Raw genomic sequence first — 27269 nt, forward strand, 5'->3', positions numbered from 1 at the left:
CGTGGTCTAAGATGTTTAGAAATGGTCCCCATATAATCATATTACAATGATGCATTGATTAGTCACATGTACCAGAAGGCAATGCCCCAACAATGTTAAAAGTCAAGTATTCACATAATGCCACAATCAATGCATGATCAGGATTTTATAAGCAAATCATAATAGAAACCTAAATAAACCAAATGAGATCAACTCTGCAACCCACAGTATATTAATGGAATAAGAAGAAACAAAAAAAAGTATGCATACTATGTTCATTATCAAAAGCAATACATAATTGAACAGAGGCAGAACTGTAATTAAGGACTGATACTGTACCATACAATTCCAGTTGAATGGTGATTAAGGAAGAGTACCTAAAGAAACAAACTCGATCAGCTGCAGAAGCTTCGTATATTGTTGTCAATTCAACTCCTTCACAGCTGGGATCTTCTGAGTTCTGATCAATGTTTTCATGTACTTGGATTTGTAAACTAATAAACATAGAGTTCAACATGTATTTGATGTCCTATATTTTCCAACTTCAATCACATATCTGCAGGTGGTCCATACACGCTCTTCCATGAAAATGTGGTGATCCATCCGCTATCTTCACCAGTTGTATACAACAAATAGAGAGTAAGGTTTACAAAACATTGAGCACGTGGTTCGATAAGTCATAATCTTTACCGGTCAAAAGTAGCAACAAGATCAGTTTTGAAACACTTGCAGCTAAATTTTTACCACATATGGATAGTGGTAATAATGAGTTACGAATATTAGTGGTTTATTTTAGAAAAATACAGCAAGTAGATATGTTTTAGGTTCTAATAGTCAAGGTGAACCATACATTGATCATTAATGTGATGGAGCTAATACAGAGTCAGAGGATGTTAGAGATATAAGATATCGGAAAATATATGTGTGATATATTTTCCGTAGATATCATTAGGAGATAATATATTTAGATTTATTGATGTTAAGATATTATTTAGAGAATATATCTTTAGGATTTATGATTATGGTAGTATATCTAATACAGAGTCAGAGGAGGAAGTATATATTACGAGGGCATTCAGTTCATTTTGTTTAAACAAGCTAGTATATCATCACATTGACATTCTAGTATCTATAACATCGATTACAACATTACCATAAAACTTCTAAAAGGGCCTAATTTTTGCTAATTCAATAATAACAATTTAAACCCATTACCAACGCAAGGAGGGATATTCGGATTATTCAAATACCCGATTTCTATGTACCAGTTGATGATATCAACAAATCTACTTCTAATTGTCTCACAATTACTATTGATAAAGCTGGGCAATACAATTCAACCCAGAAATCACCAAAAGAAACGAAATCAAATTTAGCATAATTGGTTAACCTACTACTACGGAGTACTAATTAAAATGACCAAATAATCAAGAAAAATGTAGAGTAATTAAGTTTAATTGAGCTTACCAGTATTAAAGTGGAGCAGTGAGAGTGAGATTTCTTGCCTTCTTCTTCTACAAACTCCATAGTTTTTTTCAAGAAATTTGGGGAACAAGAAGAGCAATAAGCTGGGAGTATACGAGAGAGAAAACTTTGGAGTTTGTAATGCCAAGGCACCACCAACATTATACGCTTGAGTGCCTGACTAACCAAATTTTTACCCGTATAAAGAAATACTTCCTCCGTTTTTTATTAAATGCATCACTATTTATGTCAGTTAATCATATTATATCACTAATATATAAAGCCGGTTGACATATCAGTTTTTCGCCAAGTGACGAGCCACGTAGGCGACAAATAGATTTTATTGTGACACATATAATCCTAAGTAAGCGAATTTTGGATAGATTTTTTTAAAATAAAATTGTTGTATAGTGTTTTATTATCGATATACTTTTAATATTTCATATATACGAAATCAATAATAATAAATATCTTATACCTCAGTTTTATTTCTATCATAAAATTCTTTTAAAAAGTTCTTTAAAATGAGTTCCATTTATAATATATTTTAATAAAAATAAAAAATCGGTAAAAATAAGGTAAAAGTACTTTCAGTTCATTAGAAATAATTTAAGTGTAATAAAAAAATATCAAGTTAATAATAACAAAGATATCTATTTATAAATTTGCATGAAATAAACAAAAATCAAGTATAATAACATTACGTACATCGATTTCAATTTTATACAAATAAATTTGCTCCCAACTTCTTAAATTACAACTTATTAATGTCAATATTAACTTTTGAGACATTAAATCATAAGAATTTCTCTTTCCATTCACTTTTTGAGAATTGTGTTTGAACTCACTTTTTTTTTTGGGTTATTATTTGTTGATAAATTATGGTGCATGAGCATGGAAGAGAGAAATATTTGCCATTAAATGAGAATTAACAACAAAAAATAAAATAAAATAAAACAAACACGAGTACTTAATGCAGTACAACATAAATGCAGAAAAAGATTAAAAATATGTAAATAAAAAGACAAAATATCCTATTCTAAATCAATTCCTGTTTCACTAATTGATGCTTCACTCTTCCCCTAATGCAATCCTCCAAACCACTTCTACATTGAGTTCGTCTCTTAAACATGTTTGGTTGCTTGATCGATTAATTTAACAAAATGTAGTTATTGTTTCATAATTAGGTTGCTTAATTTCTATATACATGTCTAGTTCGGAAAAAAATGCCATTTAATTACTGTAATTCATTACCTTTTGCTACTACATATGTTATTGCTCGAAAATTGACAAAGGTATTTGCCGTTACTACCGGTAACACCAACCGGTGGGTAGCTTAGAGCCCAGGAAACATCATCCGATAAGTAGCTTAGAAGCCCGGAAATTGCATCCGGTAGGTAGCTTAGAGCCCCCAAAATTTAAGGTCTTGAAAATATCGTCATAGTGCAATTCATTACTTCCGTCAATCTTTTAGAGCAAATCTTCCATCAATCTCACAAATCAATATTACCACTGTATGAAAGAATGATGAAAGTGGTAGGAAAAAAACTGAAAACGCGTACCGAAAACCTTGAGTGATAATGATGATTAAAATAATTTTTGGGTTAGAACCCTTGAAATCATTTTTTTGTTTGGTTTTGTTTTACTTTTTTATTTGAAGTTATGCACGGATTAGTTTACTACATTTTGCATAAAAAAGTCTATGAATTTGCTAGCAGAGCAAGTAAATAATCATGAAATGTAATTTGCTTTTATCAAATATTATGTTTCCGAGGTCTACTAAGTTTGTAATTTTGATTTGCTTATGAATAATTATTAACGAAATGGTTCTCTAGCTAGTCATATAAGAATTTGTAATACGAAGTATGTCGAAGCTAGACCTGTCGAGGTGGGACTTTCCCTTGTCCTTCCTCTCCACCTTCAAGGGTTTTGATATGCAATTTTGGTTGAGTTAATCCGCAAGTGGTCCTTGTACCATTAGATGTTATCTAATGGAGAATATCTGTTCCGCTTGAGTTGTGACAGATTTTGTTCAATTTTGTCGTAACATTTTTCACCTTCTAGTCGATGTTTTAAGTTGATGGTTAATTTAATGATAATGTCACAAACTTTAATTTGGAGGACCTAGAGCATGATCGACTTGCACCTTGTTGATTCGTTGCATTTCTTCCTTTGTAAATTATTTAGCCCTAAACCCCCCCCCCCTTCGCTTCAACGTTGTAAAAATTCAACATGTTCTACGGAGTAGGAAGGAGAGGTTATGGCTGGACAACAACTGGTTAGCCAACGCGGAATGATTGAACCTTTATTATACAGTTAGATGATCCTAACGGCGCGAAATTAATTGGAACCTCTATTATACACTTTACATTTAAAGCTAGGTGCACCCAAATTTATTTTCTGTTAATATTAATATGATAATTTCCAAAAAAAAAAAAAAAAAAAAAAAATAACAAACAAAAAATATTAAATGAGCAAAAATAATACACTTGGTATAACTCAACCACCCAGAGCAGGGTGCATCTAAGAATTTTCTAAGATTACTAGGAGTAATTGCACGATTGGAAACTGTTTTGGGGTTTTTGGAGTCACTCGGGAGAGTTACAATTCCAGGAATGCGTGCCGACCGTCTGTACCTGCAAAACCACGAAACTCTAATTAGGTGGAGTTCCGTCTCCGACGATCAAGTTAGAACGTAAAGTTAATGGATTTTTAATTAATATTGTTCGGGTTTAGTGTTTGTATTTATGAGTATTTCTGAATGTGCAATAAATGAGGTCTTTCCTCTATTTATAGTGGAAAGGGATCAGTTCCCCTATTAGGGTTACGGTGCCACGTGTCAGCAGAGGATTAGATCCCATTGGGTCTCTCTGAGGCTGACACGTGTCAGATTGCCATTGGGCCACGTGGCATAAGTATTTTTACCCCAAACATTTGCCCCTTACAAGTGTCACATCCTGGGAAGGTGACGGTTCGTCTCCTTCCCTCCATTTTTTTTAATCGAATTTCGAATTTGAATTGGAGGGGGTGGTGATGGTTCGCCTTCTGCCCCTCCCTATAAATGGGAGGCTTCCTCCTCTTATTTCAACACTTTACAAATTTTTCAAAAACTTCTTGAGAGAAAAAGCTCAGACACCGGCTGCTTTGCATTCAAACAACTCCATTGTTTCAGACACATCCGGATACCGTCTGGTTTGAATAGTTAAAGGTAGAGCCTCACAAATTGGGAGTAGGGTTTGAATTGTTAAAGGTAGATTCTCACTTATTGATATTAGGGTCTGAATATTATAAAGGTAGATTCACGTTTTGAGAGTAGGGTCTATATTGTTAAAGGTAGAGTCTTTCATATTGAAAGTAGGGTCTGAATAGTTAAAACGTAGAGCGCAAGTAAAATGTAGTGTCTAAAGATAGAGCTTTTTTAGTTTGAAATGATATCTAAAGTGAATAAAGTTTTAAAAAAGGTAGAGTCTCACATGTTGAGAGTAGGGACTGTATAGTCAAATGTAGAGCCTCACATACATGTTGAGAGTAAGGCCTGTATAGTCAAATGTAGAGCCTTACGTGTTGAGAGTAGGAATATTTAAAGGTAGAGACTCTACGTTTAACTATCCAGACCCTACTCTCAATATGGTCATGTTTGAGCCAAGTCGTGTACAGTTTCTGTTTGGGGTTTTTTGATGTGTCCTACGGGAGAGTTACAATTTTGAGAATGCCCTTCACCGCTTGTACCTGCAAAATCACGAAGTCTCCGGTTGGTTGGAGCTCCGCCTCCGACGATCAAGTCAGTAACGTACAGGAGGAAAAGTGTGCGTTAATAGTGAAATTACTTCTCACGTAATGGGAGAATTCTGCAATTAATATTGCTCGGGATTGGTGTGTGTATTTATGAATGCCCCATTAATGAGGGTCCTTCCACTATTTATAGTGGGGAGTCTTTGTTCCCTATTTAGGGTTCATTGGACACGTGTCAGCACGGGATTGGAGCCCTGCTGACCAATGGCTGGGTGCCACGTGTCACTTGGCCATTGGGCCACGTGTCTGAGGTATTTTTTACCCCAAACATTTGCCCCTCACAGGTGCTGACGTGGCAAGGTGCCACGTGGCGCCTGTGAAGAGTGCTGACGTTTTTTTTTTTTTTGAAATCTCTTCAGATTCTAACTGAAGGAAGAGGAGGGAAAAGCAGAAGGGGAAGGGTCGTGACTCTTCGCCTTCTGGGACAAATCCTATAAATAAGAGAAGGCGCCCTCGAGCTCTCATTTACAAACTTCGCGAAATTTCTTGAATTTGAGAGCATCCGGCATTTAAGAGTTGAGAGCAGACGGAAATTTGATAGTTGAGAGCAGCCGGTTTTCAGACCGCCTGCATTATTGCGAGCTAGCAAAGGATTTTCGTGAGGGTACTCAAGGGAACTCAGCCGGTTTTCAGACCGTCTGTGTCTTCGCAAGCATCCCCAAGAAATTTCTTGAGGTTTCAACAAATTCTCCCTTTCTTTAGGTACCGTCTCTATTCCCTCTAGCTTTTCCATGAATTTCCGTTTGCGTCTTTTACTTGTGCTTTTATTTATTAGTCCCATAAGTAGATGGACCCTTTATACCCATACCCGGAACATAGTTGTGAACTCAGCCGGTCAATTAGTACGGCTGAGTCTAGAACTGGATCTGCCGCCTCTGATCTTTGAAATTTCTCTTTTTCAACGTCTATATCGACCGACTCCGTGTTTGTGCAGGACACGATGGCCAGGATTAGGGGTACAGCTATGGACCCTAATTATAGAGGCGGGAACTCAGACGAGTTGTCGCCTGAGACACGAGCCCCGGACGAGGTGGCTAGAGACTCACCCGGGGGCATCCCCGACACCCCAAGCGATAGCATTTTAGGCTCCTACAACGAGGGGACTTCCCCTGCTCAGGAGGCTGAGCTGCCAGGATCCGTCAACGAGGATCCCAACTCCCCATCCGGCTCTGATGCCGGTCGCATTGAAAGCAGTAGCACTAGCTACCTGACCTCGTCTGAAGATAGCGAGGAGGCGGAGAGGCCTACTTGGCAAAGTAGAAACGACCCTCTCATGATTGCCGTGTCTACTAAGGATAGGGCCCTTATGCGGTCCTCCCTGACGGACTTTGTCACCAAGCGGCCGCTAGGAGGGGGTTATAAACTGTCAATACAGGCAGAGTTTGGAACGGTTGTATGGGAGGATGACCAACCCAATGCAGACAGCTGGTTTGGGTGCTATGAGGCAGCCTTCCTGGCCGGGCTCCGCTTCCCTCTGCACAACACAATAAAGGCCATACTTAGGGGATATGGCCTAGGCGTCTGGCAACTCACCCCTAATTCCTGGGTGAACATACTCGGGTATATCGCCGCCTGCGAGATGCAGGATCTCAACCCCGCCTAAGCTTCTACTCAAATAGTGCATATGGCCAAGTAGCCACTTCTTGAGCATGGTCGGCCCACTGGACTTTAATTTGGTGTCTGAAGGGCTCTTGCCATCACAAAACATCTTGAAAACAAATTCAAGAGATAGTACATCATTGAGCTGCTCAAACCCGGCCCGGCCTGTGTCTCTCAGCTGATCCTCAAGACCAGAGAACAGGCCTTTCATACAGCTCTGAAAGAGAGGGATGAACTCCTCATGCTTAGAGGCAAGGAAAGAGAGCAGCAGGGCCTTAAGAGACCCATGCTCGGGCTCACTTGGGTCCAAATAGGAGCATACACGATAACCCCCAGTGTAGGAGGTGGACGACATGTAAGTTCCAGTAAAAAGATTACGTTTTTCAACCTTGGAACTATCAAAGAGAACTAAAAAGCTTTTGGCATCCAGAAGAACAATAACGCATGGATCAGGGGATATCCAAGGACCAGGAGGCATGTTTGTTCGAAAAACTGTGGACTTGTAATTCTCCATGCGAGACCTGAAAAATTGGTCTCGTCCTTGGAGGTAAAAAAAGTCCCACCGATCTTTAATGGCTCCAAAGAAGGGCAGACCGTGATTTCCAGGGATCTTACATCGAGGAAGATCCGAGGATGGTGATGAGGAGAGCACAGAAGAGACAAATGAAGATGACATTGTGAGGGATGGGGTAATTTAATACAATGGTACGTAGGATTAGCACATCTATTATATAGCATACATTGGTAATGACTAATGAGTATTGAGTAATTACCATAATACTATGTTTACCACGCATTATTGAAAATGTTTCTAACCGCTTCAGTACTTTTCAGGGGGTTAAAGTCATATAATGCTACAACCATGTTGAAGTCCCATATTCACAAAATGCCACAACCAATGCATGATCAGGATTATATAAGCAAAGCATAATAGAAACCTAAATAAACCAAATGAAATCAAAAGGAATACATAATAGAACAGAGGCAGAACAGTAATTAAGGACTAATACTGTACCATACAATTCCAGTTCAATGGTGATATAGGAAGAGTACCTAAAGAAACAACCTCAGCCGCAAAAGCTTTGTATTTTGTTGTCAATTCAACTCCTTCACAGCTGGGATCTTCTGAGATCTGAGTCGTAGAGTTCTGAGTCATATATACTATGTTACATGGACTCTTCATTTCACCTCAAGTAGCCATGTCGGACTCTCGACACTCAGACATGGGTATGACACTTAAAAACTTCACTTTTGGTTCAAAACAATTGATTTTTTTTCACAAAATAGCCGAGTTGGACGCTATACCCGTGTCGCACATGGGTACCCAAGTCCATGTAACATAGCATATATATATATACACACTATAATTTGCGTGTTTGGTAATTGCCTTTATTTGTGTACTTTTTTTCCAAGACGCGAAAAATTATTATATTTTTTTTTCACTTTTGACTTGAAAATTCACGCGGCTTAGAAAATGAAGTATAGACTAATCAAGGCAATTCCTAGCACAATTGAATTGAAATTGCTCGGTTTTTTGCCAACTTTAACTTCAAATTTGATTGTTAAGGGCTCAAAATTCCCCTATATAACATTAATCGAGAAAATTTCGCGACTCAAAAATATAATGCAAAATTAAGGCATTGCTTGCTCACAAACCGAGGTGTACATAGTCCTTTATTACCAATTTTTACTTCAAATTATATCCATAAAGAGCCAAAAAGACCCTATATTTTAACCGAGCAATTTCTGTGTTTAAAAAAAAAAAAAAAAAAATTGGACCATTAACACTCCAGTATGCAAAGGTTAATTTTATGATAAATCTTGGTACCAAGTCATTCACATGTTTTGTACACCCAAATTAGAATTACTCCGGCCGTATCGTTTTCTGCTTTCTATGATCAGCTTCTTTTTTTTCTAATAAATGTTATCACCACGTACGTGTGGCTGTGCGTGCCTACCCATTTCATCCATATGACTGTATGTTCTGATGCAATTAAAGGGTTCTTAATTTGTATGATTATGAAAATGGAAGAGGTGAAGACTAATTGCTTCTTAAGTCTTCTATTTTAAGTTTTAAACCCACGCGAACATGCATTATATACATATTACAGATGATTCTTTTGACTATCACAATTTTTTAAAATGGACGGTTGAGATTTTTTGTTTCTTGATTTATTTTTAAGTAATTTTAATTAAAAATTATTTTTTAAATAATTTTAAATATATTTTTATCTTCCCGAAATTATTTTTTAATATTTTTGAAAATATATAATAATTAAAAAAATGATTTTTTTAATTAAAATTACTAATTAAAAATAAATCAAAAACAAATAAACTCAGCCATCCATTTTAAAAAAATTGTGATGGTCAAAAGTCATAACACTACATTAGAATTTTCAATATATTACTCCCTCCTCCGTTTTGTATTAATAGCAACACTTTTTTTTCACCTGTTTTATAATAATTGCAACAGTACTTTATTTAGTAAGGACCCACTACTATTGCCTTCAAAAAAAAAGTAAGGACACACTACTATTTTCTTATTGTCTATCTCCTATCATCTCCACTTATACTGTTTTTTTTAATTATTTTTTTCATTATTTTTCTCTCATAATAACGATTAAATATATTCCCACTTACAATACTTTATACTATGAAATTTACCTTTTGATCCCCCACCCTATAATTTTCTTAAAATTTTGTGCAACACCTATGTTATAACGGATGCAAGAAATAACAAGTATTGAATGTAAAATTAACAACAAAAACAGACACAAATTACATGGTTCACCAACAATGTGTTGGCTACATCCAGGGCAGGTTAGAGTATAGTTTTACTGATCTTGGGTAATACAAATTACATATTCTAAATAGATTTTAGATCAGTCACAGAAAACAGATTGATTGTCTATCGAATTTTTAATATTTTATCTCTCATAACTCATATATGAGAAATGCATAAAAGACTCTCGAATTTCTGAATAATTACTCAATTAATGATTATAACGGCTAGGAAATAACCTAGGAGTATTTATAATAACACTTAGGTTATGATAGAAAACAAAAGAATTCCTTAAATATGGAAATGACCTTTTTTCTAGTAGTTTATTTATTTATTTATTTATTTTTATTTTTAAATTTTCATTAATATTTACTTGCGTAAATAAGGTTAAATTATTGTATTATAGACATGTGTGCAAAATTTGACTGTGTCAGTTAAGAGAGGGATTATTAACTAACAAATTAAAGCTCTATTAATAATTATTCATAAGCAAATCAACATTACAAACTTAGCAGCCCTCGGAATTTCGGAAACATGTAAGATAACCTATTTGAAAAAAAAGCACAATTGCATTTCATGATTATTTACTTGCTCTGCTAGCAAATTCATAGACTTTTTTATGCAAAAAAAAAAAAAGAAAAAAAAAAAGTAGTAAACTAATCCATGCATAACTTCAAATAAAAAAAAGCAAAAGCAAAAACAAAAACAGACACAAAAAAATGATTGAAAAAGTAAAATGATTATAGGATTTCATTATTGTTTTTCTCGATTATCAATGGCTGGTGGCTTTCTTCAAGGACAAGAAAGTCAGAATGGTTTTAGAATCATCAACAGAAAATGTATCATACTGCAAGAAGAATTCCACCAGGAAAACTTTAGACAAAAGCTCCACCAGATTCTTACCGGCACACTGCTTATCATCTACTGTCGGATCATCAATCCCTCTTCCATTTGACCATATCACGTACTTCAGCAGCCTTTCTCCTTTTTCCCCTAGGAATCTCTTCCCTAAAAACTTCTCAGGATCATCAAAGATCTTTGGATCTTTTGTAGCAAACGGCTGGAACCCAAAGATCATTTCCCCTTTCTTGATCTTAAATGAAGCGTCATGGCTTTGAACCACTAAATCATCCTTAGCCCGCCCATACTGGTATGGTACAGGAGGTTCAATCCTGAGAGCCTCGTAAACCACTGACTTGGTCAAGGCCATCTTGTTGATGGCATTCAGAGTGACCCCACCCTCAGACTTCACAGTGGTTCTGATCTCCTCAGCCAGCTCACGATGCAGGCTCTCCCCAGCAGATGCAACCCATTTCATCAATGATGGAAACCATATTGTAAACCCACCAAATGAATTAAATCCAGCTACGAAAACTAAGTTATGGCATGCCTCCTCTCTACTTAAACCAAAACTTTCTGCTTTGTTCAAGAATGATATCGCTGAGGAGTAAAATGCATCATACAGCTTTCTATAATCACCTTTCACCAAGAGAAAAGGTAGTCTAACTGAATGCATTATAAAATCATCGATTGGAAATAATAACTTGGGTAATCCTAATGAACCCAGAGGTGCTATTTGGCCAAGTAGCCACTTCTTGAGCATAAAAGGGCCATTGGACTCTAATTTGGTGTCTGAAGGGCTCTTGCCATCACAAAACAGCCTGAAAACAAACTCAAGAGATAGTACATCATTGAGCTGCTCAAACTTGGCCCGGCCTGTATCTCTCAGCTGATCCTCAAGACCATAGAACAGGCCTTTCATACAGCTCTGAAAGAGTGGGATGAACTCTTCATGCTTAGAGGCAAGGAAAGAGAACAACAGGGCCTTGAGAGATCCATGATCAGGCTCACTTGGATCCAAATAGGGGCATACACGATAACCCCCGGTGTAGGAGGTAGAAGGCATGTAAGTTCCAGTAAAAACATCTCGTTTTTCAACCTTGGAATTATCAAAGAGAACTAAAAAGCTGTTGGCATCCAGAAGAACAATGACCTGTGGGTCAGAGGATATCCAAGGACCAGGAGGCATGTTAGCTCGAAAAATTGTGGACTTGTAATTCTCCATGCGAGACCTGAAAAACTGATCTCGGCCTTGGAGGTAAAAAAAGTCCCACCGATCTTTGATGGCTCCAAAGAAGGGCAGACCATAACTTCCAGGGATCTCACATAGAGGAAGATCCGAAGATGGTGATGATGAGAGGAGAGAAGAGGAGACAGATGGAGATGACATTGTTAGAGAAGGGGCAAGTTAATACAATGGTAGCATTTGCACATCTATTATATAGCATATGTTAGGGATGACCGTACACATATTAAATTACGCATAACTTTTTTAACACAGAACGTTCTGAACTAGTGATTAAGGCCTTGATTGAATTGTGGGTTGCATGTACTAAGAAGTAAGAACAAGTTGGTATTATTGACAGTAGGGTCAATATTAAAAAAAGATAAGTCAACATAAAAAAAGAAAGTCCTCTATTTGAAGAATTTATTTGACATTTATATATTGTTTTTTTACTTTTCCACTCTTTTTATTTTAATTCAAGGACCTTATACACAATGCTGCATTACCCCAACAATGTTATTTTATTAGTCTCCGCAACCATTGCTATTGTTTGTTAATATTAAGTCCAGTATTCACATAATGCCACAAACAATGCATGATCAGGACTCTAAGCAAAGCATAAAAGAAACCTGAATAAACCAAACGAAAGCAACTCTGCAACCCAGAAGGTAAACTAATGGATTAACAAGAAACAAAGAACTATGCCGGGTTTCAAAAAATAACAAAGAAATATGCCTACTATGTTAACAATCAAAACCGATACATAATAGAACAGAGGCAGAACTGTAAACTGTATATAAGGACTGTACCATACAATTCCAATTCACATGGTGATTAAGGAAGAGTACCTAACGAAACAACCTCAGCCACAGAAGCTTTGTTGTAAATTCAACTCCTTTGCAGCTGGATCATGTTTTCTTGTACTTGGATTTGCAAACTAATGAACATAGGGTTCAACATGTATTTCGCTACGACTTGTGAGAAACTTGTTTCGAAGGCCGTAAGGTAGTATACCTTCTCAGATGTCCAAGGAGGGCTACGCTTTCCAACTTCAATCAGCCTAGAACATCTCCATGTCTGGAGGTGGTCCATACACGCTCTTCCATGAAAGTGGGGTGATCCACTCTCTATCTTCACCCGCTGTATACAACAAAAAGAGAATAAGGTTTACAAATCAATAAGCACGTGGTTCGACAAAGACTCCAAGCCACATTGAGTAGCAGCATTGGGCAGGCCAAAATGAATCATAATCTTAACTGGTCAGAAGTAGCAAAGAGATTGGTTTTGAACCACTGGCAGCAACATTTTACCACATATGGATAGTACATAGTAGTAATAATGAGTTACTAATATTAGTGGTTTTTTTGAAAGATAGTGCAAGTGGATATGTTACAAGTTCTAATAGTCAAGGTGAATATTACATTGATGTCATGGTGTTAACATTTGATAGAGAATCAGAGAAGTACATAGATGTACATATCACAAAGGCATTCAGTTCTTGTTGTTCAGAGGAATGAAAACTCAACGAAAACCCCAGTCTATTATTTCGCTTTTGATTGAATAAATTATCTTTCAGTTCTGTTACTAATAACCCAACCCCACTCTCCCCCAAATGCAGACCCTACTCCATGGATTAGAATTCCTTGAGTAGTACCAAAATTCATGATTTCCAGGCCATAGACCATCGACATCAGCAAAACCCACTGCTATGTCACCAGCAGCATCACACAGCCACATAGGCAGCTCTACCAGTGCTGCCACCCACTAGCCTGTCACACTCATCATCATTGATACCTAAAAATGTGCACTTATCTAACCATCATCACCATCGGCTGTCCATCAGCTAGTACCATAGGAAAAATTACAGGAAAGCGTGAATGACAGAGAGGGCAGCGGCAGCACAATAAATATTCCTTCACTGTTCTGCCACACTCAGCAAGAAAAACCAAAAAAGTGCCATGTTCAACAGTTCAACACAGCCATGGCCAGATTTAGCTACAGTTAAGTTGAACAGAACCACCATGTGTAACTCAGAGAGAGAGAGAGAGAGAGAGAGAGAGAGAGAGAGAGAGAGAGAGAGAGAAGATATGTGAAGAGTAAAAAGTTTGTGTAAATTAGCGACAGCAAGGTACTGTGAACAACTGCTAAAACTGTGATGTGTGAACGGCAATGTCATGTAGGGCTAAACCAGCGACGGGGGAGAGAGAGCAAAGATGGATTAATCAGAGCATGTCCAACAACAACTTAACCACACTTTTCTTGAATAGAAGAATGTAGAATGAGGTGAGTTTCCCACAAATTCTCAATACCTCAGATAGACAAGGGACTGTATAGCATTTGCCACTCTTAGTGACAGATCTTAGTCATATGGCTATCATTTGTTTAAAGTATCAGTCGAACTCTTGATTTGTAATTTGGCCGACGAATTAGAAAAAGAACTGAGAGGTCTGGACAGAACTTTATTCTGACATTATATCCCAGCATCATCAAGGAACCTAATACAAAAAATTATGTTCATATTCTGAGATAGTAATTTGGCAGAAGAATTCAGGTGAGAAGTAATGTGGAACAAGACTTTATTCTGACATTATATAAAGCTTCAACTAGGGACCTGATACAAAGAGTTCCATTCCTATCCTCAACCGGAAGGGGGCAAACTTAAACAGAACAAATACAGCTTCCTACAAAAATATTTGCAACTTTAAACTGTCTTCTGCTGCGCAACACAAAAAAAGCAGCGGATAGATATTTCATTACCAACACAATAGCAGACTTTGCATATACCTTAGTCGAATTGTGCAATAACAAAGCTAGCCAAATGCAATCTTAGTTCAGGAAAGAGAAGGACTATAGGGCTTGCCGGTTAAAGTAGTTGGTCAAGATAGGATAATATCTACAACTAGATATGAATGCTTCAGCTCCTCACTCCAAAGGAGATAATTCTCTAAGCTGAACATTTGATTGGCGCTAACACTTGGAAATGGTCGTAGAGAAAAAAAATATCTAGGAGTATGCAAAGTATCTATGCAAAACTAAGATGAAAAAGGGCAGAGTAGAAAGGATTAGGATGTACCGGAAGAACAAAAGCCATATGCTCCAATTACCAACTTACCACTTGACATTAGTAGCTTACCACTAACACTAAACATGATCGCTAACTACTCTGGTACTTCATAGAAAGCAATCAAGAAATTACTACAAAGTAATGTGAAGCATCTTACCGTGGCAATCACTAAGGCGCAGTCCTGAAATTTTGCATGCAGCCTCAGCAAGATTAAAGGAGTCGCATATGTTATCTCCTTCAGAACAGTAACAGAGCAAGCAAGTCACTTTCAATCCTCTCGCCTGACCAGATAAAAAGAGGCAACTTGTAGATCAGTAACAATTGGGTTCCACGGCACAGTAAGAAAATATTCTAGTATCTCCTATAAAATAAAAGCACATTCTAGTTTATATTTGCAACATCACAGATTTTGTGTGTAATACACAGTTCCAAAGGAAAACACACAATAGATATAAGCTATGGAGCAGCATCAAATTGCGAACATCTACAAAAAACTGTTCACTAAAAGCTAGCCTTGCTATATAAACGTCTTGCATAACCTTTACCTTGAAGCAAGAAAATAGTGCAGCAAAAGGCAAACTGGCATAATAATCTTCATCTTTTTCTAGATCATCATTAAAAGGAACAGAACTTTCCTCAACAATATTGCCTTCAGCAACTGTACTAAGATACTGCCATCGCCCTTGAGAGGGACTGTACTCTTGCAGTCGTTTCCATCCAAGCTTTTCATAATCATTGTCACTTCCATCTGCATTGGTGCTTGAGAGGTAATGTATAGGCATTCCACTGAAGAATCAACACAATAAATCAAGTTAAATGCTGCCCCTCCCGCATTCCACAAAATTAATATCAATAACAAAAGGTAAAATGGCCAGCTGAACTATTCAGAATTATTCAGAGTGCTTCAGACACTTGTTAAAAAAACTAAGCAGAGAAAGCTACATGGTTGATGAAAGTTGTTTGGAATTTTGATTGCAATTCATGATAGCTGAGCATATATCCTCTTTGATTGCAAGTTAAAGACCTAAAAAGAAAGACTAATGTACCTTGACATATCGACCTTTTTCCACCGCCCAAAGTCCAAGCTTGAAAGCACAATAACATGCTTCATTCCAGCAGCAATGGCAAAATCAGCCAAATTTTGGGCAAATTGAACCATCATTCCCTACAAGACAAAATTTATCAGAATAACAGAAATTTCCTTTAAGAACATAAGATTACCAACCACAAAGAAATCCTACACAAAATTAGACAATTGCCAATGTAGGAGTCAAGGATGACTGTATTGGTAGAAAGTAGAAATTATTTGATCTCATGACACCCAAAAGTAATTGGAAAATAGAAAGCCAAAGATACCTTGTAAAATTAATTCCTTCGACATTACAAAATGACAGGTGACCCTAAGTTGGGCAAGAATGAGTAAGGTTGAGAGCAAGAACAAGCTCCCCTCCCCCAATCCATGAATGCTGGAATATTACTGACATTAATTTATTGTACATAACCGGAATAAAGATTCTTGCATTAACTACTTCACTTGCACACACTCAGTATACAATTAATCAAACTTACTGATTTTCCTTTAAAATACTAATCAGCCTAATTAATTAGATTATTACATGTTTGAACCTTTTAAGATCATCACATTGAAGCTCAACCACTTCCCTAACAACACAAGCACACTATAACATTCAGAATCAAGGTATAACATGTAAAAGATTCATATTTTTACCTTAACTACAGGAGATCTTTGTTGGACATAAGTCAAGTTACAAGAAACTGAATCATACACTGCAAACAAGAATATCATCATTAGAAAGTTCCAAATTCGATCGAGTATAACAAACTAGAATTTCATCACATAGACAGTCTAGCATCTACAACATGGATTTCAACATTACCCTTAATTTTATTGAAACGGCCCTGCCCATGATATAGTATCGGTATTAGATTTACGCAACTTTACCCCAACTCTAACTTATTGAGTCAATATTAGAAATCCATAACAATTCAAAACCCATAAAACAAACGAAGTACAATTATTTTGTATGAAAGAAATGCAAGAATTTAGGAGGAGAGAGAAAGAGAAAGACCTTCAAGGGGGAGAGCAAGGTCTCCATGAGGAAGAGGGCCAAAAGCGTCATTACCAACGCAAGGAAAGATATTCGGATCATCCAAATACCCGATTTTCTCAGTACCAGTTGATGATATCAACAAATCTACTGCTAATTGTCCCACATTTCCTATTGATAAAGCTGGCTAATACAATTCAACCCAGAAATTACCAACAAACACAAATAATAAACGTAAGAAATTGGGGAAAATCAACAATTTCAAATTCGGCAAAATTGGTTAACCTAATACTAACTACTAATTAAATAGATGAAGTAATCAAGAAATAAATGTGAAAAATGGAATAGGAAAGTTCAATTGAGCTTACCAGTATTAAAGTGGAGCATTCGGAGTGAGATTTCTTGCCATGTTCTAGTACAAACTCCATAATTTTATCTCTCTACTTCCTCTCTCTTAGCAGAGTACAGAATTTTCAGAAAGTTTGGGGAACAAGAAGAACAAGAATTTGGGCCTGATTTCTTGGGCAATAGGTAAACCTTAGTTAGAGCTACAATGTTGGGCCTCTTAGAAGTGGGCCAGTCCAATTTGCATGAGATAGGAATAATTAGCCAATCATTCATGTAATTAGATAATTCTACAATTTTAGGGTTCCATTTAAACATTTGTCATAAACTCGTAATTGTTACCATCAATGTACATTAGTATGACCATTATATACTACTATAAATTATGAAAATATTGTTGTGTTGATTCATCTCGATTTATCTTCAAAATTTATATTTTTAATATTTAACGTCATAGGAGCACAGGAAAGGTCTAATCAAGGGATCGTTTACCCTGGGTGATATGAGACTCTCATGTGTTCAAGAATGATATTGAGATTACCTTGTAAAGTTGTAAGTCATCACGTCTCTTCATACACGACATTAAAAGGCCTATTACAAATTTGCAATTTTTCACTCGGTTCTCATTTTCTCACGGAATACTCAAGTCATTTTGTTATTTATTTTGTTTTCCATGTCGATTACGGTTTGTGATTAGCATAATTAGATAGTCACAATCTGCACATTTGAAAGTATGTCTCAGGCAAGGATGGAAATAAGGATTAAAGAGACCAACATCCACATTCACCCTAGCTACTTTCCCGTGCCTCATGTGGCAATCCAAACAAGGATAGTCTATTCATTTAAATCATGTGCTAATGAGCCCAATTAATATTATTTCTGGCTATCCCAATAATTAACGTGTGATAATAGGGATTGTCTATTCATTTTACTCATGTCCTAAATTAGCCCTTACTAAATGTTATACTAAAAAGGGCCAACATCCAAGCAAACATGAAATTTCTGATACAATATTATTAGTGTTTTACATTAATTATTACATTCGGAGAGGATTACAAAATAATCATCTAGTTAAAAAATATATATTGTTGCAAATTTTCTCGAGTTATCTTTAATCGTTTATTCCATGTGCAAGTCAAGCTCTAACATCGTATAGCTGCTCTCAAAGCCAATCGTACAATGAGTGTGCAAAAGAAGTATCAATTTAATGGTTCATATAGTTTGATCAAATCAAATCTCTAAAAGATAGGTGATTCACCTAATTTAGGTTCATTATGAATGCGCTGCATCTAAATAAAGAATAAATTAATACAACTTCAACATAGTTTTCTAATCAAGCAATATATATGTATACTTTTTTTAGCATGCAATTTCAAGCTAAGAACAAGAAAATTTAGTACATCGAACTAACTAATACAGTTGCACATGCATATAGTATGACTTATACGGAGCTTATAACATTAAGAAGATATGATATGATAGTGACAATTACCAAGATTCGTTGACAATATTGGAAATTGTTGGCGGCATTTAATGGCAGATCGCTGAGTACACCACTATAACTGCTATGTTGATGTTTATATAATAATCCATGACAAAGCCTGCACGTCTAAAAGTCAAACTTGTAATCTTGACTTCAAGATGATCAGGTACGTGTTACTCCCTCCGTCGTTTTAATGTAATGGTTACATTTTATAATTGTCAATGTATAATTTTAAGCTTTAGTTATCTCTACTTATTATATTATATATTTTATGAAATATAGAAAGTTGAAATTTCGAAAAAACATGTTGATGAAACGTATATCTAACATGATCTCACGTTTCTTCTCTGAAATCATATAATCACAAATAGTAGTGTCAAATTCAAAGTGTTCGTAGTCCTTACATATATATGTAATATGTAAATTGAAACGGACGGGAGGAAGTACAGTACAACATATAGTTGGTCTCTATGAGGACACAAATATCTCGAAATAATATCTTGTGATAATTATCTAAAAAAAACATGGTGATGGTACGTGGTACTTAGTCAAGATTGTGACTTAGGCAGCAGGCAACAGCTATTAACGAAGACCAGACTATTAATGGAAAGTCTATGCATTTGAATTGGTGATTACTATTTACTAAGTACAAAACATTGACAGATTTGTACGTAAGAGTTATAAGCAAGTTATTAGCTAGCCGCCTAATATGTATTATGCGAAAGTAATAACAACTAATAACGATCAATGATAATTACATCATTAGGCACAACTTTGCCAAGCTGATCGAGAGCCATATATATGTATAGATCTATAGTACTACCCTACCTAGTTCCAAAACAACTATAATCGATCTTAATCTCCTATGAGAGTTAAGGTTTTTTTCTAATATTTGAATAATTGTTAATTTTGAGACTTTTTATTTAGAGTGATTACAAGTTCACAACGCAAGCCGATGACTGATGTGCGACATGAATAAAGTATTTTAATTTTTTTTATAATGTAATTCGAACGATTTAAATTCTACTTAAAGGTTAAGGGACTCTTATAATGAAACCTTCACCAAAAATTTATAACGAAACCATGTATGGAGGGACATACGCTTTAATTTCTAAAATCTAGCTATCTAATCATAGTTTGAGATCAACACTGGTTGAATTGAAATAAGTTTTCTTTGAAGAGTCAAGCACATCATTCAAATTGGACCATTCAGTTTAAGACTTCCAATTGTACTCATCATATCAAGTAATTAGTCATTTGATATGGTTCAACTATGAATGATTCAGTCAAACTTGTATCTATTGCTAATACCTATTTCATCAATTGAAATCATTAACAATTAATTCAATTTTAAATACAAGAAGTAGGATAATGAGGTACATTGTCTTTAATCTAATTATTTTGGGTTAGACTAGCTAGTCTTACCATGAATAAGATCTTTATCATAGTGAACACAAACCAAGCACTACAAAAAACAAGTTTAATTTATTTCACTACTAAAAATGTTGTACTAACTATGAAGAAGTATCAAGTATGTATATTCATATCTAAATCAATTTTTAGATGATCGTGACAACATTGACACTAATCAGCATAATTTAACAAAGTTACCCGATCCCGATATCCCAACTATACAAGGGCAACTTATTACCTTGCATGGACCATATCGACATATTGTGGTCTTGTGGGCGTAACCCTAGGATTGCTAGCTGGAATAGTTGGACACCACCCATTCACCCAATCAAAGACTTGGGTAATCAGTCATCTTAAAACAGTTAGTGATTCTCATAATAATTTGCAGATAGATAGCACTTACTGTGGTCTAACTATTGCCATATGTACGTATACTATAATTAGAAAAGTACTTCCATTTTTTTTTTATCTATCTTTTTTCTATCCTCTAAAATCTTCCAGTAATTCACCATCTTATATTATTTGTGATATTTAAATCATCCAGCATGTATACATTATGCATAATGAGGAGACAATGTGCCAATTAGAGAGACCCACATGGCATTCCATATATATGATAATGTAACGTGCATGCATGCGTGGAGTAGTCATGATAACCAACACAACGCTTTTTATCTGATTGATGGTGATTTTATATAATTGTGTGTCCTTTGTATGTATGTATGATTATGCGAGTATTAACAAATCTTAAATTGATGGCTTTGAAATCACATGTTCGAGCTTAACACCTACTTATGCTTGAGAGTGAGAATTTTCGATCCTTATCTTTTTTCCTATCCCTAGTTAAACGTTAGCCAATGTATAGTTGAAAAGACTGACCCATATATGAAAAGCTGAATCAATATAGTGTATATTTACCAGATTTAAAATGTATGTACGTGTATTTATATATATCATGTGTGGAACATGTTAGATTGTTAGACAAACTATTTGAGGACAAAAATATCTATCAAATTAAGTGATAATGATTAAAACTATCAAATATCTAGGGCCATGTTTGCGCATGTAAGCCATAGATTAAATCATCTTATCTTCATAGTAGGTTTTGATCCATCATTATTAAAGCACTGTTTCTTGAACATTCATCTATAGTCTTACTTTTTGTTTATTGTCTTATTGATGGATGATAGAGTATAATTGACATGACAACCAATTATTAGGTTTAGCATGTACTTCATTCTATTTGATTTGTACTACTAAATTAGGTTAAGTACTTTATTATTATTATGTATGAACTGTACTTTTAGGTTTATTACATCATTCTATGTCATTTATCGAATTGAGTATAATCAAAATAGAAAATAATTTTACACATGATTAGGTTTATTTTAGTTTAGGAAATATCGATGCGAATTGAAGTAATATAAATAGTGTGTTTGGCCGAGAGAATTTGAGGAGAGGGGGTAGGTTAAGAAGGAGAGATAAATATTTATGTATAAAAGGAAAAAGAAAATGGATTGAAATAGGAGAGATTCATAATTTATCCCATTTTATTACTCACTTACAAAACAATCCTTTTGGCATAAATGTATGGAAAGAGAAATAGATAGCACAAAGTACGTACTTTGCTTTTATTTCTTCGCTCACTTTCCCTCAACCCTCGACGTATTAAGTTTGAATGTCCAACTTTATTATACTCCCTCCATTTCTAAATGATGTTCTTGTTCTGACGATGATTTCTCTTCTTTTTTTTTTTTTTTTTTTTTTAGAAAAAAAGAGCATTTAGAAACGGAGGGAATATTAACTATACATGCATGCATGTGAATCATCTTGTAAATAATAACCTAGTTGGATCATATTTAGGGAGTAACATACCCTCTTTGTTCTATATATATAGGGTTGGGATCCAATGAGAACTTTCTTAAAATAAGAAGGAAGAAATGTGCATATTTTTTTCACTAAATATGCAAAATTGATTTTCGAACTAATAAAATTTTGAATTTTCTGGAAAATCAGAAAATGTGCACATTATGTTCAAAATTTATGCACATTGAATTTCTGTCAATTTTTTTTTGCATATTTAGTTCGAAAAATATGCACATTCAGTACAAAAATTATGCACATAAAATATTTCCCATCCTTCTCATTTTAAGGACCTTCTCATATACTTCCTCTGTTTTTTTTTTACTTGACCTGTTTCTTTTATCACGCTTGCCAATGCAAAACTTTAACGATCAATAACTTTAATTCTCCATAAGTAAAAATTATTAAAGTTATATATTATGATAGTACTTATTGAGACAAATTCAAAAAGATCCTGCATGAATATGTTTTTCCTTACATATTATTCACAAATGACGGTCAAAGAAGGGATGGTAAATAGTGTAAAAGTCAAAGTGGGTCAAGTAAAAAAGAATGGAGGAAGTATGTATACTTAATTAGTATGACATTATACGTATAATAAGCTCCAAATTATAATCTAGGTAACCATAATGTTATGCTACCTAGCTTCATCTAAATTTAGTCGATCAAAATTATGATGTACTAAAAAAAAAAAAATTGACCTTTTCATATATTGTCTAATTAACACAATATATAGATGAAATGGTGGGATTGAACTCGTTGAAGATAACAAATTTACTCAACCATATTATAATTTTTTTAATAAAAATTAATTAACTATGCTTCGATATTTGGTGAAGCTAGCCATTATTAGACTTAAAGCATGAATGTATTATTGGCATATATAGTTTGACTCTCCATGTACGAAAAAAATCTAGCTCCACCAATGCTAATGAATCGTGCATTCGTGCTCATTTTCATACCATAAAAAAATAAAAAGAAAAATAAATCTAATTTAACACCAAGTAGAGTGGAGTGGAGTGAAGAGTTAAAGCAAATAAGAGGCTATAAAAATTTGGTACACTGAATCTTAACATGAAAAAAGGAATAATTAAAAAGGCAATAATAATGACGTACAAAATTAAAATATCAACTTTATTTTGGAAAGTAATATGGTGCACAAAACTAGAGTTGCATAACAACAAACAGAAAGTATCAAAATACAAGTTTGTTTTAAAATTTGTGGTGTTTTTTTTAGTCATCACTATTTATTGATCACTCCATCTACGAACCCTGCAAAGTTTAAGTGGGTGGTGAGATAACAGAATTATGGGGGTAGCTTTTTATGTTTGTTGACGTGAAAATGGGGTTGTCTATGAATTGAATAACATTGAGAATGATACTTATGTTTGTTTCTATGATTTTCTTCATCATGCACTATGCAAGTGTTCTTAAGCCTTGCAATAGTGGGAGATAGTAGTTATTCCACTGTTCACACGGCAACTCGGCCACTAAACTCTTATCGACCGGCCCTAATCTCTTCAATTCCCCTTCGAATCTCCTATCCCTTTAGCCCTCTAATTGTAGTTACAGTGTTACCATACGGATTTAAACCCCTACTGTATGTATTCTGATTTAATTAAACAAATATATAGTTCTATATATAGGTAAATTATATTTCATAAAGTAGAACTAAAAAGCAAAAATGATATGTATGACTCGTAATGTATTATAGGTGAAATCATACTCCATAAAGTAAGAATAATGTTCAACAGTTCGTCCGAAAATATTACAAATGAAATTAATTAAATTGGGGTTACATTGTACATACCTATACGCATCAATAATGTATGCGCTAGAAGTTCGTATAGAACAATATGCATGAATGTGGCGCTTTCCGTTGAGAATTTGTGCTTGGCCAAGTGCGGGCTTGCTTGCTCGTGCAACTCTAGTATTTTGTTTTTGCTACATTTTAAAATTGTTACATGTAGTATATGATTCTTGATCAAGCTAACCTAATTTAAGGAAGAATCCAGAATATCTCTCTACTTTTAGTACTTAGAATAAGGACTATTACTTTTTCTATTTAATGGGACTTACAAATAATAATTGTCATCAATTGATTAGCCGCAATTATACAAGGTGGTTTTTTCTCCTTATGTTAATTAGGCCTCAAGCGATGAGTATTTTTTTCATGCATATCTTGTTGTTATTATTCGCACTTTATAAATATGTTTCATATGAATATTACTTTTCTTATTTTGAACATTGAATAAGATTACACAAATTCTCCAAAAAAAAATGGGTGTACGTTGCTTTATTGTAAGACAAGTTAAAATTATCTCAAAAGTATTTAAAGATACTCTTTATAGTACAAAATTTATTATTTTTCTAATAATAAATTTTATCATACAAAAAACTTATAATATATTAGACTAATCATATTAGCCTTTATATATATTATGTAATCATGAATCTATAAGAAATTATACATTAAAATAAAATTCAAACCAACGAAAAATTAAAAGTTACCCTCAAAGGGGTTAAAGTTACCATAAAATAGTTAAATTTACCCTCAAACTGACCGTCTTACAATAAAATTAACGTATGACACCCGCCTTACACAAGACTTATTGATAAGATTATCATCATCAAATCTCTAGTATATAAGTCAACGCTTTAGAAGTTTGGTGTCCACGACCTTGGCTGTATTTGGTAAATAGCTTATTTGAAAATTAGCTTATTGACTACAAGTATTAAATAAGCTAATTTAAAGTGTTTGGTAGAAAGCTTATTTAAAGAATTAATTTCACTAAATAAGGTCTTTTTCAAAATGCTTCTATTAGGAGCTTTTTTCATTAGAGTATCCAATTTCTTAGGGTGTGAAATAACACATATAGCCCCATTCAGATTTTCAGCAATTCAATCTGGTGATAAGTTCAGAAATTTAAAATCCTATATATCTCAACTACCTGTCCCCATAATTAGCTTATTGAATTGGTCATTTTACATACTCAAACAAATTTAAAAAATAAGTTATTTACACACAATATTATTATACAATCAGCTAATAAAATAAGTTAGTTAAATAAGTTAATACAATCAGCTAGTCAAAATCAGTTAACACAATCAGTTTCAACTTTTGGCTTTCAACTTTTCCAAACACGACCCAAAAATGATACTCATTTTTATATACTTTGAATACTTTTCAAAAGGTTATTGTATGCATAACTAGTTTCAAATATTATTACGTATCATTACGAAATTACTATTGTTCTACCGCAAACAAATCTATAATATAATTGCAGAGTCAGTAAATGAGGTTTTTCCAAAACCTCATTCCTCAACTCTCACGCGCTCCCGCCTAATTAGCAAATCCCTCCAACATTTTTATCTAATTTACATTAAAAAAAAAAAAAAGAAAGAAAGAAAAAAGGGTGTGTGTTTATCAGTAAATCGGTAACTGCATAACTACTCTGCCTAAGTAAATGCGTTCATCAATTTCCTCTATTTCATCCACTACACTTTCTCTCTACATTTCAAATTTATCAATTATAGAGAAAAACTTTGAGAGTTTAAGGTTAGTCTTCTTCTCTATTTCATCCATTACAATTATGTAGTAGACAAATAATTCTTCTGATTATATTTTTTGGGCTTCATACAATTCATTTTATGTTGTGAGATAAGATAAACTAAAATGTTGATATATGAGATTAACTTGGGCTCCCTCAAATATTTCATATCTTATTCCAATAAGAATAACCAATATACTTCGTATATGTTACCGAATTATTACGGCAACCAAGGTTTAAAAAAAAAAATATTACTACGAAAACAACATAAGTATGTAATAACTAATCCACCTTGCATTATAAGTCTATGCTAAGCTACTTAGCTGGCTAGCTAAATCCGACTATGCATGCACTATAAAATCCTTAATCAATTTTTTAATCTTCTTTAAAATCTTGGGTAAAACCCCCTTTAATTTAATCACATAACATATATTCCAAAATCCAAATCCACGTTACAAAGTTTGATAAGGTTAGATCACTTCTCACTTCAACTCATAAGATTTTGTCAAATCAACTACTATATCACTTTGATAATTAAACTATTCATAAAACCAAATTAATGTCTATATCATAACCACATTAGCTACAAAGTACACTTAATCTTGATTAATATTTTGTCTTGTTCTTGTATTATCCAATTATATTTTATGGACTTTCCTGATTCGCAGCATCCTAAAAATCTTCATTAAACATAAACTATTATCATCCTATATTGCATGTTTGTGTCTAGGGGTACTGTTTGTAACCACGCTAACAGGAGATTACCTTAATACATTACTTACTATATAAAATTAATCTAATTAATGCCATCTGTATAGTTTTGTGTTACTTTATTAAATTATCTACTTAGTTTAATTATGGACACCTGGCATTTAGAATTATGTAGGTTTCGATCGCTCTCAATTTAAAGACCCTTTAATTTAAATGAAAACTTTTTGAATTGATCGAAATTGCTCCTTGATATGATCTCGTCATGCAATTTATGAGTTTTTAATCATCGGTTTAGCTATTCGTAATCGTAGAGGTTATATTTAAGCATTTATGAATTAATTTATTTTTTTTTAATTTTAATAAAAGGTACGGAGTATTAATACAAATTATTATTTGTTCAGGAACTTTGATACAATTACATGCTTATTGAATAGTCCGTGTAATTAATGTTTATTATATCAATTATTTGAGATTTCTATTAACGCTTATTTAGACTGCATACAATTAGTTTCAACGCATCATTACATCATTAGTTGTACGAGTAACTCTAAGTTTTTCATCAATTAACTTATCAGTTTCACCTTTATTTCGAATTTTCAATTAGTACTGCCGAAAATAGCCGCAGATATTCATTTTAATCGGACAAACTTTAGATGTAGTTGGACTAAAATATATAGGTGTAGAGGGGAATGACAAGCTATAAGTTTGAAGATAGATTAAGACTAGTTGGTGAACCATAATTTTCAAGAAGTATAAATTAATCGAAGTAAAATGAATATGATGAGACACGTGTACGGTGATGGCACACGTAGCACGTGATGTAGCATGTTGCTAAAATCATAATTCTTAGAATCTTGCTAAATTTATACTGTGCTAAGTAGTTGATTATATCATAATACTATTAATGATAATGTTGCTAAAGTGATAAATTATGATGTATTATGTTGGATAACATATGTCAAGCCCCTATTATAACAAACAATAAAAGACAGCAGACAGTATTATGTTGGATAACATATCTCCTTTTTTATTTTTAACCTAATACTTCATATATATTAAACATGTAATATGTTAATAGAATTAATTATA

The 27269-nt window shown here is 34.2% G+C and overlaps 3 protein-coding genes across 3 annotated transcripts; all 3 read right to left on the minus strand.

Annotated features, from left to right (window-relative positions):
• Positions 1 to 6903: 6903 nt before the first annotated feature.
• LOC110698926 (allene oxide synthase 2-like) lies at positions 6904 to 7510 on the minus strand. Its single transcript, XM_021876430.1, has 2 exons — positions 6990 to 7510; positions 6904 to 6943 (listed from the first exon to the last, which is right to left on the minus strand). Exons 1-2 carry the CDS (start codon positions 7508 to 7510, stop codon positions 6904 to 6906), a joined length of 561 nt encoding a protein of 186 aa, XP_021732122.1.
• Positions 7511 to 9554: 2044 nt separating this feature from the next.
• LOC110698533 (allene oxide synthase 3-like) lies at positions 9555 to 11918 on the minus strand. Its single transcript, XM_021875978.1, has one exon. It carries the CDS (start codon positions 11844 to 11846, stop codon positions 10389 to 10391), a length of 1458 nt encoding a protein of 485 aa, XP_021731670.1. The 5' UTR covers positions 11847 to 11918; the 3' UTR covers positions 9555 to 10388.
• Positions 11919 to 12315: 397 nt separating this feature from the next.
• LOC110698534 (proteasome assembly chaperone 2-like) lies at positions 12316 to 17322 on the minus strand. The gene is made up of 7 exons (XM_021875979.1): positions 17183 to 17322; positions 16836 to 17001; positions 16475 to 16533; positions 15792 to 15910; positions 15291 to 15531; positions 14903 to 15026; positions 12316 to 12821 (listed from the first exon to the last, which is right to left on the minus strand). The coding sequence occupies exons 1-7, from the start codon at positions 17240 to 17242 to the stop codon at positions 12742 to 12744; spliced, it is 849 nt and encodes a 282-aa protein (XP_021731671.1). The 5' UTR covers positions 17243 to 17322; the 3' UTR covers positions 12316 to 12741.
• Positions 17323 to 27269: the final 9947 nt, after the last annotated feature.

The sequence above is a fragment of the Chenopodium quinoa genome, unplaced genomic scaffold (genome assembly GCF_001683475.1).
Source record: "Chenopodium quinoa cultivar QQ74 unplaced genomic scaffold, ASM168347v1, whole genome shotgun sequence".
Classification (NCBI taxonomy): Eukaryota; Viridiplantae; Streptophyta; class Magnoliopsida; order Caryophyllales; family Amaranthaceae; genus Chenopodium; species Chenopodium quinoa.

Excerpts from the sequence above, each read along its gene's own strand:
- LOC110698533 (XM_021875978.1), bottom strand. The coding sequence starts at position 11,846 with ATGTCATCTCCATCTGTCTCCTCTTCTCTCCTCTCATCATCACCATCT.
- LOC110698926 (XM_021876430.1), bottom strand. The coding sequence starts at position 7,510 with ATGTCATCTTCATTTGTCTCTTCTGTGCTCTCCTCATCACCATCCTCG. Across the intron at positions 6,944-6,989 it reads AGAGACACAGGCCGGGCCGG|ATGTTTTGTGATGGCAAGAG; the intron begins GTTTGAGCAGCT and ends TTTGTTTTCAAG.
- LOC110698534 (XM_021875979.1), bottom strand. The coding sequence starts at position 17,242 with ATGGAGTTTGTACTAGAACATGGCAAGAAATCTCACTCCGAATGCTCC. Across the intron at positions 17,002-17,182 it reads AATGCTCCACTTTAATACTG|CCAGCTTTATCAATAGGAAA; the intron begins GTAAGCTCAATT and ends GAATTGTATTAG. Across the intron at positions 15,532-15,791 it reads AAAAAGGTCGATATGTCAAG|TGGAATGCCTATACATTACC; the intron begins GTACATTAGTCT and ends TTGATTCTTCAG.